General features: G+C 47.1%; 1 protein-coding gene across 1 annotated transcript in view; it reads right to left on the reverse strand.

Moving 5' to 3' along the window:
• Positions 1–14,257, reverse strand: part of LOC135808796 (lysine-specific demethylase 5B-like) — a 21,992-nt gene extending 7,735 nt beyond the window's left edge. Inside the window, exons 1-22 of the mRNA XM_065322022.1 lie at positions 13,985–14,257; positions 13,814–13,891; positions 13,445–13,504; positions 13,230–13,292; positions 12,003–12,071; positions 11,714–11,803; positions 9,965–10,351; positions 9,470–9,575; positions 9,042–9,136; positions 8,481–8,639; positions 7,547–7,666; positions 6,452–6,514; positions 5,860–5,946; positions 5,622–5,714; positions 5,089–5,177; positions 4,602–4,764; positions 4,172–4,291; positions 3,057–3,251; positions 1,999–2,113; positions 1,032–1,098; positions 591–715; positions 185–332 (exon numbers count right to left, since the gene is read on the reverse strand). Coding sequence (XP_065178094.1) covers positions 185–332; positions 591–715; positions 1,032–1,098; positions 1,999–2,113; positions 3,057–3,251; positions 4,172–4,291; positions 4,602–4,764; positions 5,089–5,177; positions 5,622–5,714; positions 5,860–5,946; positions 6,452–6,514; positions 7,547–7,666; positions 8,481–8,639; positions 9,042–9,136; positions 9,470–9,575; positions 9,965–10,351; positions 11,714–11,803; positions 12,003–12,071; positions 13,230–13,292; positions 13,445–13,504; positions 13,814–13,891; positions 13,985–14,122 — 2,630 coding nt within the window. The 5' untranslated portion in view covers positions 14,123–14,257. The remainder of the gene's footprint in view (positions 1–184; positions 333–590; positions 716–1,031; positions 1,099–1,998; positions 2,114–3,056; positions 3,252–4,171; positions 4,292–4,601; positions 4,765–5,088; positions 5,178–5,621; positions 5,715–5,859; positions 5,947–6,451; positions 6,515–7,546; positions 7,667–8,480; positions 8,640–9,041; positions 9,137–9,469; positions 9,576–9,964; positions 10,352–11,713; positions 11,804–12,002; positions 12,072–13,229; positions 13,293–13,444; positions 13,505–13,813; positions 13,892–13,984) is intronic.
• Between the last annotated feature and the right edge of the window lie 1,381 nt (positions 14,258–15,638).

Genomic DNA, 15,638 nt, shown 5'->3' on the forward strand with positions numbered 1-15,638 from the left:
TCACGTGATAACCAAACCAAGAGGAGCGCAACCCCAGGTAGCAGACTACACCGAGCAACAACATAATTATACACTGTTCACAGGCAGAGGCATTGAAACATTCACAGGAACCCACGCACACTGACACTCACCCACACACACCCGCAGGCAGGCAGACAGACAGACACATACACATACACAGTACCTGGTACGAGGTCGAACACTGACGAGCTGTGCAGCCACCAGTGTACAGCGCTCGGCTTCAGCGATAGCATCCTCCATGGTCGGTACAAGATCGGACGAAAATCCTCTCTCGCTGGCTTCCCGGATCAGTGCTTTCAAGTCATGCATAGCTGCACGGGGGGACAGTGCACAGGTTAGAATACACAAGTAAAGCTCAGCACAAACTCAATGCCATACATATTACCCACCGATCACTATCATGCAAAGAGATCTTGAACAAGTCACCTCAAGTAAACACCAAAGTTGACTTTGCTGGTAGAGCACATAAGGGCACATAGAAGTGAATTACGCCAGCATCACACGCGTAAACACCATAGATAAACATTGATGGTCCGACAGGCACATGATTGTATTCCCATCGCACATACTTGGTCGATTGTCACCATCGGATTTCAAGGCGGTGCGAACGCGATATTCCCATGTTGTAAAGCCCTGTGCTCGGTTCTCTACCTCAAGGAGCATCGCCGGGAGTTCTGAGAGAGTATAACGGAACCTGTAGGACAATGGAAGACAACAGCAGTAGCATCACCAGCAGCAGCAACAACAACAGTTAGAGGCCAGCATTATAGCAAGGGCTGGCACCAACTATTATAACTAAACAGGTCACATACTGTGTAGCTGTAGATGCATAATTCCACCAGCCTAACACACTACATTGTGTACATAATTCCACCAGCCTAACACATTACATTGTGTACATAATTCCACCAGCCTAACACACTACATTGTGTACATCTGTGTTGAACATGTGTGCGTGGAGGGATGCTGCACAGAACAACCAACACTACACACGTGCAAGACATTCTTACCGCAGACAATTCTTAGTGACAGGGCACGCACACAGCTTATCTGCATGGTCGAGACACACCAGCTTGCCTGCAGCAATCACACACACACACACACAGAAGAACAGCACAAGAAAGGGATGTGCTCATCAGATTGCACAAGGGACAAATGACTGGATTGAACAAGAGCATCACCAAACAGTACTGTCATCTCTCGTGATAACTCAAAACTGCTTTAACGCTCACTGTGTAATGTGTGTGGATGTGATGGGTAGTGCTGAGAGCAGGTGACACGAATAGCAGCAAGGTAGCGTGGAATAAGATGACAGGCACTATATCGTACACGCGAGCATCCTACCCTACAGCTGAAGCGGCACAGCACACGGCCACGTGATGCATCCTGGTCCTTATCACCTCTGCCCCCTACCCTTTACTTCAGCTAACACAGCGCCTCCTAAGTTTATATTCTGCAACTGACTGGCTGACATAGATAGCACTCTATCCCTAACACTATGCCTATGGCATCATCATTGAAGACATCACACCACACTTCCAAAAGGGTATATGCACTTGTCACTGACAAGTGATGAAAACACGGAAAGGTGCACACATGACACTGAACAAAACACACACACACACAACAGCCTAGCGGTGACAGCCATCAGACCACTAGAAACAAAGAGAGAGGCTGAACCAAGGCATCCAGTCACTGCACAGCCGTGCCAAGTCCCGAAGAGCGAGATACTGCAAAACATGTTATTTTCGGTGTGTTTAATTTCGGTGATTTCGGTAGAGAAACCTGGCACCTAAATTGAGATTACACCTAAAAAGCACCAGAGTATGCACTGTATCATGTATGTGAAGGGAAAGCTGGTCACTGTAATTCTACATTTAATACACCTGAAACCTGTCAGGTCCCTGGCACCGACATTTTAATACACCTAAAAATTGCTAAAACGATACGTTTTACAGTATGCGTATCACCGCTCACCTGGACAACATGGACATGTGATTGCAGAGAGGAAGCACAAAGCCTGGCAATGACGACACTGACGCTCGTCATCGGGCAGCAGCTCAAACGCCTCACGTTCCGATTCCACAACACCCTGTTCAGGAAACACATACCAGTACACAGGTACATACATGTAGAGAACACATCTGTGTCAAGAGAAAGGCATTGCATTTTCCACAAAGCCAGACGCCTTTAATTCAGAATCCTCGGTTTCCGGCAGGGTTTCTCAAGAGCCAGATCGCGGCCAATTTTTTTCCCCACGCTTTATATCACCATTCATAATCTGTCTCTGGCAGTGCCTTTCCAAAAGAAAGGGCAAACAATTAAAAATGCGTGCACATCAAGCTTGTAGTCTGTATGCAAAATGTACATGCGTCCGCCAAGCTGACTCCTTTCGTGAGTGGCAAAGCCACTCGATTGCAGTCCCTTACGGAATTGATGTGTTGATTTACAAATAGGCAGTGTTTTGATGGCCTGCTGTCAAATCTGAGTGATATGCATTAGATCTACACGTATTCCGTTTGCATGTGCCACTAAGAAGAGCTCCTCATCTCTGCTTGGAAATCTGGACTCAAAAACAGGTGAAGTCATAGACTCTAACACACCGACACCTGCTCGCTTCTCTAATGACTGTGTGGACAAATCTGGATGCAAACATGATAGCCACGTGCACTTACATGAAGTATTAACTGGTTTGAGGGAGAGAGACAAACGGGAAAAGTCTGAAGAAAAAATTGACTGTCGCCACCAGGACTCGAACCAGGGACCTTCCAGGGACCTTCCAGGGACTTACATGAAGATAAATAAAATAGTTAAAAATACACTGCTGTAAAACTGGGAATTTTTGCTGGTGTTTATATTTTTGGTATTTTCCAAAATCAATGGTTTGGTAGCGCGAAAATTTCCCAGATCCAAAAATGCATTTCGCACAATGTGTGACATGGCATGGTTGAATTTTAGGTCGCGTTCTATTCTAGGCAAAAATTACCTCTACCGAAATTTTCCGGTTTTACAGTAGGCAAAACTGAAGAACTCACCCTCTCCGAGATGTTCTCGCGCAGTTTGCTTTCGTTCTCCACCATGACTTTCATGTCGTTGTAGAGCTCCGCGGCCATCTGAACATCCAGGCTGTTCACAAGCATCGCCATCTTACAGACCAGCTCGTCGTGTGCAAACACCGTGTAGCGCTGAAGTTGCTGGTAGTGCGCCATGCATGAGCGACCGTGTGGAATCTGCAGAATACACATACATCAGCAGCAGCAGAATTATTTTCTTTGTTGCACGTACAAAACACTTTTCTCGGTGAGCTTGAGGCACCACACATTATCAGAGTAGATTCATTCGATTGAATGTGCTTCCTCTTGGGAGTCTTGCAAGGACAACGTTCGAATTTTAACACTCTCGGACACTGGAAAAGGAAAGAGCGATAGCTCTCAATAATGATGGTGGCACATCACACTATACCGAGAAACAGGTTGCAACATGTCATGCAAAATCCAACGGGGTTGTCGTTGAGAGTACTGTTGTTGAATAGAATGGTCTCACATCTATCACATGACTATACGAGACAGCCATGTTGGTTCCAATTCCAGTCAAGCCTTGCATCTATGGGCCACGCGATGACAGTTATGCATGTTGGTTCCACTGTCTACATGCCAGGATCACGTGCTACACAACTTTAGTCACATGACAAACTGATGTGAAACCAGTCTACGCTCTACGAACGCTTGGCAATACAACAAACATTCACAGGGTGCTGCAATGTTGTGCGAGGTGAGCACGGCAACTCACAATCCACAGCAGTCCCCCTACCAACATTTGAAGACTCCCTGCTATACGCTCTGTTGACGCTGCAAAATTGCTTATCATCTCCCTCCCTCCCCCCCCCCCCCTCCTCTCTCTCTCTCTCTCTCTCTCTCTCCCTTTTGAAATTCGCTTCCATAGAATTGGGCACCATTGCCCGTTTGGCCTTGCGAAGCAAAATAAAAATCAACAACAACAAACAACATACTTGCAACATGGCATATTTTAAAATACTGTCCCCCCCCCCCCCGCATAAACTGCTTCGTCACAGGAAGCAGTCATAAATAAATTGGAACTTGTACAAATAACAAATAACATGTTTAGAATGTACCATACAAGTAGTCCATACCCAATCAGCCGGGCAGAAGTTGACTGCCTCCGCAAAGTTATAACCCTGATTGAAACCGGCGTGATAAGCACGCGGAAAGGTTACCACAAACTCTCCAGCATGCTGGTTCGTCCGCACAACCTGAAACGGATACACGCACACGCACACACACAATCGCAAGCGCCAAACGGGCGATTAAAACGGTTGACTAAGGATGAGAATACCAGCCACAACACATGATCCAACATGCTCAATATACACAGTGGCAATACTCAGCACTGACATCTACTCAGCACAGTGTGTTTATGCAGGCAGACAAGCATGCACACAAACATGTCGAGTTAAAAGCAAGTACATAACGTGCACAAGAATGAATGCATTCACACCCACACTCGTACATATGCCCGCGCCCACACAAGTGTCTATGTCCATGCAAACGAGAACTACTCACGGGAACATTCTGATCCATAAGCGCATTCGGTGAGATTAGCGTGACGAGATGATGCAATAGATCCGGCGTGTCCTGGAACAGCTCGGGGACAGCATTCCGCATGGCTTTCTCAAAACTGCTGGCTGATGCGCCTGGCACACCATACCAGGTCTTCGGCTCACCCCTACGGGGACACACATGCATTACAACAAAGATATATCTGCATACGGCTACGAGAGAGAGGGTAGACACGTGTATACGCAGTACTGGTTCCAGCTAGATTGCATGCCATCATAAGCTCATACTTCAGTAACAACTCATTATACTGATACACGGGGAGTTCATGATAGTACACATTACATCAATCAAATGGTTGTTGTTGTTGTTGTTGTTATTTTATTTTACTTCACCAGAATTACAGGCAGTAGAATGCCTTCTCACTAGACCAGGTCTAGTTTTCACAAATGATGAAGAAGTTACATGCATGTAGGCAGGCGGACATTCCTACCAATGCAAGTAGTTGATGGAGTAACTCCAGTGGTCTTCATTGTGCCAGCAGAAGCTGGAGAAGCACATGCCCACGTACAGCCATGGCACCTGACAATGCCACATTGCACCAACACACACACATCACATCACACACACACATCACATGAGCACACAAAACACACACCACTAAGTCTTGCAACCCGTGAACGCACAGTATAGCCATTCTTGTACAAATTCATGCACTCCATTAGGACAGGAGACACGGACAAATAGCTGCTAACAGTAGTAGGGGCAAGTGGAGCAAACATAGATAGCCGCTCCCCCTCACCCCACACACACATAGTAATCATACACGCGCACACACGCACACGCACACACATGCACGCACACACAAGCATGCACGTACACCACACAACATGTGCACACACACAAGCATGTACGCGCACGCACACACGCACGCACACACGCACACACACACACACACTATTGAAAGCAGTACAAGCCCACGACCAAAATAGCACGCAATAATACGGCTAAGCCTTTTTAACCTACCTTCATTCCGGATATATCAGCAGTTATGTGGCGCAGGACAGAAGCCTCCAAGTTTGGCAGGTTATTCAAGTTCCATCCATTTTGTGTATAATACTGCAGTGCATGCCATGTTTCGGTAAACACAAACAAGACAAGACACAGAATAACATCAATACATGTACAGCCATTGAGACGCTCACTGATAGTTAACACGCAACACACCGACTAATGGGGGGGGGGGGGGGCACATGCTACCCACCTGATGATCGTTCTCCTCAGACTGTCCCATCGGGAAGCCACTACCGTGGTCCGAAGAGTGCAGATCAGCACCGTACTCAACGGTTACCTGACCAGTCAGCAAGCAAACACACACACATACACACACACGCGCACACACACACACACACACACAAGCAGAAGAGAGTATAAGAGAGCCTTATTTGAAGGTGTGCCGCATAAGCTCACCCCGGGTGAGAATCAGCTAGACTGACTTTCCTGTGTCCTTAGGAATGACACCACCGTCAAAGGTGAAGGCATACATGGTTCCTAAAGCGGCACGGCGTGATCAGATCAGACCCGCCACAAAGTGGCCGAAGACCAAAACTAAAAAAGCGTTCTAATCACGACAGACGCGCCCTGTGCCGCTCCTGGGATATGAGTGAAGTACACGGGCATGGTGGCTGCACTCAGCACTGTCAAACCAGAGCAGTGCATGAAACATACGGTTATGAACGTAAGAACGGAAACTCCCTCAATTTAGGAAAAGGACTGTGGAGAGTCCATCAAATACCAATAGAAGTACAAAAACAGAAAACAGTGAGCATGACAACTACTATGCTAACTTCTCTTACATCATCTTCAATAGAGTGCACCAGCCGCCAGAACTCCTGCTCAACATCACTTGTTGGTACAAGCTGAACAAGAAACACAAACAAACAGAACAGTACCAAGAACCACCGTCATTCGTGAGAGAGAGAGAGAGAGAGAGAGAGAGAGAGAGAGAGAGAGAGAGAGAGAGAGAGAGAGAGAGACATTAGCCACAGCAAATGAATGACACCGGAGACAAAGGAGAGAAGCTGTCCATATTTAAAATTAAAAAAGCAAGAAGCAAAACAAAAAACAACTGCCTGAGTGCACAGGGTCTATACGCACAGGGTCTACACAAGAGAATACTCATTACTTCTACCAAGAGCACATAACCCCCAAGAGTGTGCAACTCCAGGTATGGGGTCTGCGACAGCAGAACTTAACATCACGTGCCGGACACATTATTTGCACCCTGTGCATGATAGATGCATGGTTCAACTCTCTTGTGCTAACTTTGCACTGTTTGCCAGCGTAACCCTTTGAACGTTGTCACGTTATGTCAAGAGTAAATAATCTCCCAGAGCGTGCAACGCCTGATCTAGCTCTGCATAGGGTCTTGGTCAAGCGTAATCGGATCTTTGCGTCACAGTACCGTACAGATCTGAGGGGGGCCAGGGGAGTTGCGTGGACTGCATGATCAAAAACAACGGCGCCCTGCCTTAAGACTGGCCTTGCACTGGTGTGAAGCGTACGCATGACATCAGAAGATCTGACTACGCTCGATCAAGACCGTATGCAGAGCTGGATCAGGCGTTGCACACTCTGGGAGGTTATGTACTTTTGGTGATGTGAAGTTCTGCTGTCGCAGCACTGTATAGAGGCTGTGCAGGCAGTTTTACACTCTTGGGGGTTGTGTACTCTTGGTATTATTGTGAGACCTTGGATGTCCAACTCTAAACAAGAAGTCTCACAGGTCAAGGTCGACGTGGATGGTAAGTCCGCTGCCACCAAAATTTACCAGTGGCTGCAATGTGCGTGTGTGTGCGCGTGCGCGCGTGTGTGTGTGTGTGTGTGTGTGTGTGTGGTATGTGTGGTATGTGTGTGTGATGTGTGTGGTGTGTGTGGTGTGTGTGACTCACATGCGGAGCTGTCTGGAAGTAGTCGCCCTTGAAGCGATTCGCGAACGTCTGAAATGTGTGTAGCGTGTAAACCTTGTCAGCCTGCTCGAACCCGAATGCTTCCTGCGGTTTATTGCACTCCTGTAAATACGCCACAAGCAAACACACGTCACAAGGGAACACTAGTAGATGACTACGATACATGCACTGCAGCACATGTACATGTACAGAGGCAATGCGCCTTAACTTGCTAGAGTGCTCAATGGCCGTGCCTTCCCCTTGTGTACCTCTTGTGTACATGTACATGTATAATCTCTTGATCACAGCAAGAGTGCAACTCCAGACTACGGGATATGCGGCGGCAGAACTGCACACAGCGAGACAACCCCCCCCCCCCCCCACACACACACACTATCTGCACCCTGTACACGATAGCTATATGGTTGCACGTAACTCTGCTTTGGCATTGTGGCTACGACACAGCACTGTTTGCCAGGACAAACTGTTGAATTTAGCCATGTAAAGTGAAACTGTGCCATCACAGTACTAGAAAGAGAGAGCGAGAGCGAGAGAGAGAGAGAGAGATAGAGAGAGAGAGACAGAGAGAGAGAGAGAGAGAGAGAGAGAGAGAGAGAGAGAGAGAGAGAGAGAGAGAGAGAGAGAGAGAGAGAGCGAAGAGAGAGAGAGAGAGAGAGAGAGAGAGAGAGAGAGAGAGAGAGAGAGAGAGAGAGAGAGAGAGAGAGAGAGAGAGAGAGAGAGAGAGAGAGAGAGAGAGAGAGAGAGAGAGAGAGAGAGAGAGAGAGAGTACAGGCAGCTGCCCACTTTTGGGGGCATACACTCTTGGTCATTGCTATAACACATGCACTGGTAAAGACTGCTATAGCCAATAAGCAGGTGTCAGTACGAACAGAGCATACCAATACAACTGCCTACAATACGAGCCAAAATAGCGCACCTTTGCAACGCATGGCGGACACCTCCAGTCACCCGGCGGTACACCACGCAGTGGTGGAACTAGGCAGTATGTGTGATAGCTGGCGTTACACACATCACACAGTAGCATGCAGTCTTCTCCATCTCCGTGCCGGCATGAGTAACACACTATGCTATCCACCTGGGCAGCAGTAATCACACAATACAGCAGACAGAAAAGGCGAGTGAGTGAGTGAGTGAGTGAGTGAGAGAGTGAGTGAGATAGATAGACAGATAGATAGATAGAGAGAGGGAGAGGGATAGATAGATAGAGAGAGAGAGAGAGAGAGAGAGAGAGAGAGAGAGAGAGAGAGAGAGAGAGAGAGAGAGAGAGAGAGAGAGAGAGAGAGAGAGAGAGAGAGAGAACTTGCACACTAAACACGCGCCTGCAAAGATCGAGCACGCCATTTCACATCAACGTTGCACTGAAACACATGTAAATAGAATGTGTGAACTACAGTACACAGTGCATTGATACTAAACATGACGGGATAATCGTCAACTTCAGGAAGAGCACAGGGAAGAACAGGGCAAGTCAACCTACATCCAGAGTGCCGTCCGGTTTGGTAACGGTCACGACTGGCTTATCCTCTGCCTGGTCTGGTTGTTCTTCCTTGATCTTGGCAGTGCTGACCTCATCTGAACAGCAATAACAATCAAAATTCAGCATCATCCTTGCCTACGTAGGCACGCACAACATCTGTGAACAGGGTCAGTATTCGCTAGCAAACTACCAATGCAAGCAGCTCTCTTACCGCTGCTGGACAGGTATGGGATTCCCATTCTGCTCACCTAGTGCACTTGCCCTACAAGTACCTGCTACCAGTTCAGTACATGCAAACACAAACCACACTTGCTAGAAGATCAAGAGCACCACAGACGAAAACACGGAAAGCTCCCACAAGCCAGAACCCTAGTGAGCTAGTGGTACACAACTGTAACAGTGTGTAGTGTAACGGACGTAAGACATACCAGTGTCATCAGAGTTTAGCTTCGACTCCTGCAAGATCTTCGGCCCAGGAGCAATGAACTGCAAGCGTTGAAGCTCACGGTTCTTTTTGTCGCGGACTCCCGGTGCCTGAACAGATACCACACGACAAAAGTGCATACGTCTATGTCCATGCAGTCCACGTATCTTACAGAGACTAGACGAAAGTCTAAATTCAAAAAACCCAAATCTGCAGCACTGTTCGCTGGTTGAGTAAACCTAAATCTAAGGACATGGGGTGGCTATACTTCCAGCAAAGGCAAAAGTTGCACTACACTCAGCTCGTGACAGCCTAGCTGGGTGTAAATATGTGCATTGTGATTGAGAAATCGTTGGTTAGCTTGCTTCAGCTTTGTGCAGATTACATCATCCCTAGCCAAAACGGTGGCTGAAACATGGTTACATGAAGCACACACGGTAATGCAACGTACATGTACACAGCACCAATGCAAACAACACAGGCATATAGAAGAACTCACAGCCGTAGTCGTAGCAGTAGTAGCGGCAACTCTGGCTGACAGTAATGGGTCTACACCACCGGCCATACGGCGACTACGGCGGGTGGTGATAGACGATGAGCCATGTGTGAACGCACCCGGTGTCGCTTCACCCACCGTACAGGACGGCCGATCAGCGGCAGGAGTCAAAGGCACCGTGCCACCAAATTCCTTTTTCTCCTCTGCTGAAGGGGACCATGCGTCGTCTTTGTTATCCTCGCTGTCCTCGTCACTATCGGCAGGATACGGCGAACCCACGCTGGCATCACTGGCAAAATTCAGCTGCAATTTGTCAGTGGCACGATCGTTTGGGAGAGGTTCCGATTCGGCAGCACCATTATCTGGTGTGCCACTCTTGGATTCGCCAAGCTACATAGGTAGCACACGGAGAAAGCATACACACACACACAGCACAACACTGCAATTGGCCCATTTCTCGACAGCTCTTGTGCAGTTCCACAGTGCTACCCAGTGGAATCCACACACGGAGAGGGGGTGTACGTTGAGCATCCTGAGCAGCCATTGACAGCCTGCATCCACACAACCTGGCTCACCATGCGGCTCGCGGCACAGTTCTCAAGCGAGTGGTCAGATTTCACTGGTCGGCAATTTTGTTCTTTCCTGCATGCTTCCTTGATGAGTACCTCCCACCGCATTTACGTACGAAATAACTATGTTCATTACTAGTCTGTAGTATTTTCAAAGCAATCACATCGTTACTTGTTCTGCACCCCAGGGTTAGTAGCTAAATCTTCACATCAACTTCAAGGGAATTCCAGGATCCTTTCAAGGAATTTCACAGGTGTTATCATTACTTCGAAGTAAAATGTAGCACCACATATATACAGTCACAAAAATATCAAGTTTGCTAATTCAAATTCTCAGTCATATGGTACACCAGTACTCTCCACAAGACTACGCTGGAGCTCACATTACAAAGAAAGAACGAGAGACAGAGAGAGACAGAGAGAGGGAGGGAGAAACAGACAGACAGACAGACAGAGAGAGGGAGAGAGAGAGAGAGAGAGAGAGAGAGAGAGAGAGAGAGAGAGAGAGAGAGAGAGAGAGAGAGAGAGAGAGAGAGAGAGAGAGAGAGAGAGAGAGAGAGAGAGAGAGAGAGAGAGAGAGAGAGAGAGAGAGAGAGAGAGAGAGAGAGAGAGAGAGAGAGAGAGAGAGAGAGAGAGAGAGAGAGAGAGAGAGAGAGAGAGAGAGACAGAGACAGAGAGAGAGACAGAGAGAGAGATAGAGAGAGAGACACAGAGAGAGACACAGAGAGAGACAGAGAGAGAGAGACAGAGAGAGAGACAGCGAGAGAGACGGAGAGAGAGACAGCGAGAGAGACAGCGAGAGAGACAGCGAGAGAGACAGAGACACACACACACACAGGCTAACAGTTCAACGTTCTGTATTCCGAATTTTGGAACATTTTCTGTGCGCAGGAAGGGGTCTGAAAGGGAAGGCGAACACTAGGAAAATCTGGGGTGAAAGAATAAACTGTTCCTACAGGTTTCAAATCGATCACCTCACAGTACTAAAAAATGAGCATAGTTCGTACACAGTTTGTCAGATTCCCAGCCTCAACAACATACAAAACGAATACACAAGGCAATACATTGCAGTTCCAGCAAGTGAAGGAGCAGTGAAAGAAAGGGGTAAGTTATCGACAGGCAATACGTGCCACTTCAATGATGCTAGCTAGTACTACTTGGTATAATAATAAGTCTTCCTCACCTGTACATTCTTGAACACATGGTAAGGAAACAAGATCTTCTCATAATGATTACGAAGAACCGATCCTTGACCATACTTGCAAAAGCCCATCTGATTCACACAACAACATAAAGGCAGTGCGACAAAAACTGTACACATTCAGATGAAAATTGTGGTAGTTTATTTCGGAACACAATGCGCTAACTGCTAACATCACAGTGATATTGTTAGGCTGTCAGTGACAAACACAAGAAGTTTCCAATGTTGCAAGTCAGGCGTGTAAGATCATCTACCGGTATGTCGGCCTAACCTTTTGCGAAAGCTGGGCCCAGCGCTTTTCCTTGCAGACTTGATTGAATCCACCTTCGGTTTCTACCAACTGCATACATGTATACACACGTACACATGTACACACACACATGCCCGTTCACGCGCACACACACACACACACGCACGTACGTACACACCGCACAGCAAAGCACATTTCAATCATGTCCCCATCCTCAAAATCATTGGCAAGTCAATAGCACCAGGGCTACATGCTAGTATTGGGGTTCTAGCCAAGGAGGGGGGGGGGGGGGCAGCACCCCCCCCCCCCACTCTGATTGAGTGTCCTCCTGTGAGAAAGTGCCCCCCCCCTCCCTACTCATTTTTTTTATATTTTTGTGTTTTTATGCCATTCAACGAAAATACAGCCAGTAGTGAGTATTAGAGGGTTCATATGGCACACGTATCAGTGGTGAACTCCGGGGTTCGCCCCGTACGTTGCATTTTACATGGCAAGACAATTTTGGAAAATGGAAAAAATGGGTTACGGGGTAACTGTTTCCCTTGCCCGCCCCACACTATGTTGACCTGGCTAGAACCCTGTGCTATGCTTTACTATACAATAATAAAGAGTCAGACACTGAGTAATGACCAAGTATTGCCTAGCATCACAGGCCACACTCCAACAAACAACTCTGCCAAAAACATGCCCAGCCAAGTAATATGGGACAGTCTCCATAGTAGCAGCTCCATGCAGACATGGCCACTAGCACTACATGTATGTATAACAGTTGTGCAGCACTGCAGGGCTAATGAAAACCATCAGAGTACCGTCCGTGTACATGTATGATTGTGCTACACAGCTCACAGCATGTCTGCAAAACAGGTGCATGTTGCAACCCCACAGTCAAGACAGTAGTAGCCCCCATGCCATACACTAACTCAACACGTACAGCACTCCTCCACAGAAGGATTGCACAAGGAATCAAAGAGCATGATCTAGTACAGTACTAAGTAATTATCAATAATTATTTTAGTTAGTTACTTGCACAATCCTGTACCTGCACCTACATGTATACTGTGTACTGTATACTGTAGAGCACCAGCCAGCTACATTGGGCAATCAGTACAACATGGGAAAAAGGCTGTAAGACTAAGAGAAAAGGATGTACCAACAAGATACCCCTGTATCAATGCTGCTGCAATGCCATCACTCCGTGATATGATTGAGTGCACAGCACATGAGCACAACAGGTTGTCAGTGACTGACCTTCCACAGCTTGAGCAAGTCCAGGGGAGATCCTTCCACTGTTGGCAGACGCATTGTAGTGCCCTGGACGAGGTCCGAAGCAGAAACACATGCACAAGGAACATTGAATCATTGACCAGTGTGAGTCCCTCACCACTGTATAAGTTAGAGAGGACTAGACTAAAGTCTTCAGCTGATGACCAAAGTGACATTACCAACTACTTCAACTCACTGACCTGTAACTCCCAATATTTGGCAACAGCATCCAGGAAATTTAGCTTCACTCTTGTGGTGGCCTGCAGATGGCAAGGAAAAGGCAATTCACATAGCCATGGAGTGATTGGGTGGCCAAAACATCCATGAAAAAGTTTTCACTTTATAGCCATAACCGCCATGTTGGCATCTGGTAGCATACATTGAGCAGCACAGTGTATGCAGCTGTTGCAGTTGACTCACACATGGCACAAAGACAACTCTCGCAGAAAGGAATGCATCTTGGCTTTTTTTGTTTTGATATTGTGCATAGTCTCAAGAAGTAGTGTGGTATGCAGCAGATAATTATAGTAGGGTATAGTGCCTCAAGCAGCGGAGTAGTGTGTGCATACCTCCAATTCGTTCAGACGCTGGACTCGTGGAGTGAATCGAAACTGAGGAACGTCCACTGAGAACGGCGGTCTCCATTCCTAAATCAAAGTCAAATATTATGAAACAATTTCATGGGCAATTGCAATTATACGTGAATACACCAGAATGATGAAAATGGAAGCAGCACTTACTGACGGTGGACGAATCTTGCATATTCCCGATTTCTCAGCAATTGGACGAATCTTTGCAATGTATGCCAATGGATCTTTGAACTCCTCTCGGCTGGGCTCAAAAACAGGAGCCTCCGGAGGCGGAATAAAGCCTGGCATGGTGCTCAGCAACCCTACATACTACAGTAAGACGATGTTACTCAGAAAGGTGAGCTTTGAATCCCGTCACTTTTTCTTCGTGTGCATTTGCTCTCTGACAAAATACGACCAACCACACATCTACACAGTACAGACTCAGTATCCTTGAGCTGAAGCTTGACACTCAGCTCTGCTCAATGCTCATCGAAGCATGGGTTTTAGTACGACGCTGATCACCCCCCGACCATGCATGCAACCAACGAAGTGCAACCGAAATACCTGAATGTACAAACAACAGTTACATGACTATACTACTGTACTATCTCGTACTGAGTCGTAGTCGTAGCCTCCCGGCCTGGTTCGAACTGCATACCGAGTCGTAGATTTACACCTCGTTCCAGATCAGCAGGGGAGTCACCGATACCATGGATACAGGGCCAGGGAGCTGCAGCTGCAGGGATCCGGATCTACATTATTATTTATAGGGAGTCGTCAAAATACTTGAAGATTCCCTGCAGGGAGGAGTAAAATACCGGCATTTACTACTCCCTGATTCGACCCATGCCTGGCCTTGCCCAGAGGGGGGGGGGGGGGGGGGGCAAACTGGGGTGACTCCCACTTCGAACCAGGGAGTACAGTAGTGTGACATGCTGTGTGACATTAGGCCTCGCATTACTATTTCACGAAACAAAAAAGTTTAGTTAGGACTCTCCCCCAACCACCCACCCCTGAACGAAATACCGTGATTGACTTGACAGCAAGAATGCCTTGATGTCTCTCACATCAATATTTTTCAAAACGAAACTCCCCTTGACCCACCCACCCATAAATGAACTTTTTCTCAGTCTTCGTGTAAAACATCGGTAATCATGGACGGCCTCTTACGTACAATGTACATGTAATAATGACTGAGGGCCATAGCATCCTGTCCGGCCATGGCCGGACCTTATTTCGAAAAAAATTGGCCCACCCGTTAAAAAAGTTGTTTTGTCTGTGTCTAGTCTGTGTCCATTTCTGGCCAAGTACCGGTTTGGTTGGTTTGGTTTTTATTATTTCAGTTCGTTGCCTCAACAGTACAAAGTACAAATATCAAGAGCCGGGGACGAACGAAAAGAGAAAATAAAACAGAGCAGAGAGGAAGATGCAACTGAAGGGAAAGAAAAACGGAGAAGGAATGTGGACTGGGCGGATTCATGAACATTACTGTAGAGCAGGGCAATGCATGAACAGAAGGGGCAAGTCCGTCGATATTCATTCATTCCTTATTTTATTGGTGAAATACATTTTCAAAAAGGAGGGGATATAGGGATATCAGTCAATTTGTCATTTACTAGCGCGCAAAAGTTCTGTAGAAAATGATCTAATGTCCTCACTTCCTTTCAAGTGAGCAGGGAGGGCATTCCACATAAGGGATGCTCTGGAGGAAAAGGAATTGTACCCTACCATGGATTTATACAAGCAAATTGACAAATTGTTTGTAGTTCCACGAGTTGACCGTTTAGTTAGAGGTGGGCAAAGGGAACAGACTGCGTAAGCA

The sequence above is a fragment of the Sycon ciliatum genome, chromosome 2 (genome assembly GCF_964019385.1).
Source record: "Sycon ciliatum chromosome 2, ocSycCili1.1, whole genome shotgun sequence".
In the NCBI taxonomy this organism is placed as follows: Eukaryota; Metazoa; Porifera; class Calcarea; order Leucosolenida; family Sycettidae; genus Sycon; species Sycon ciliatum.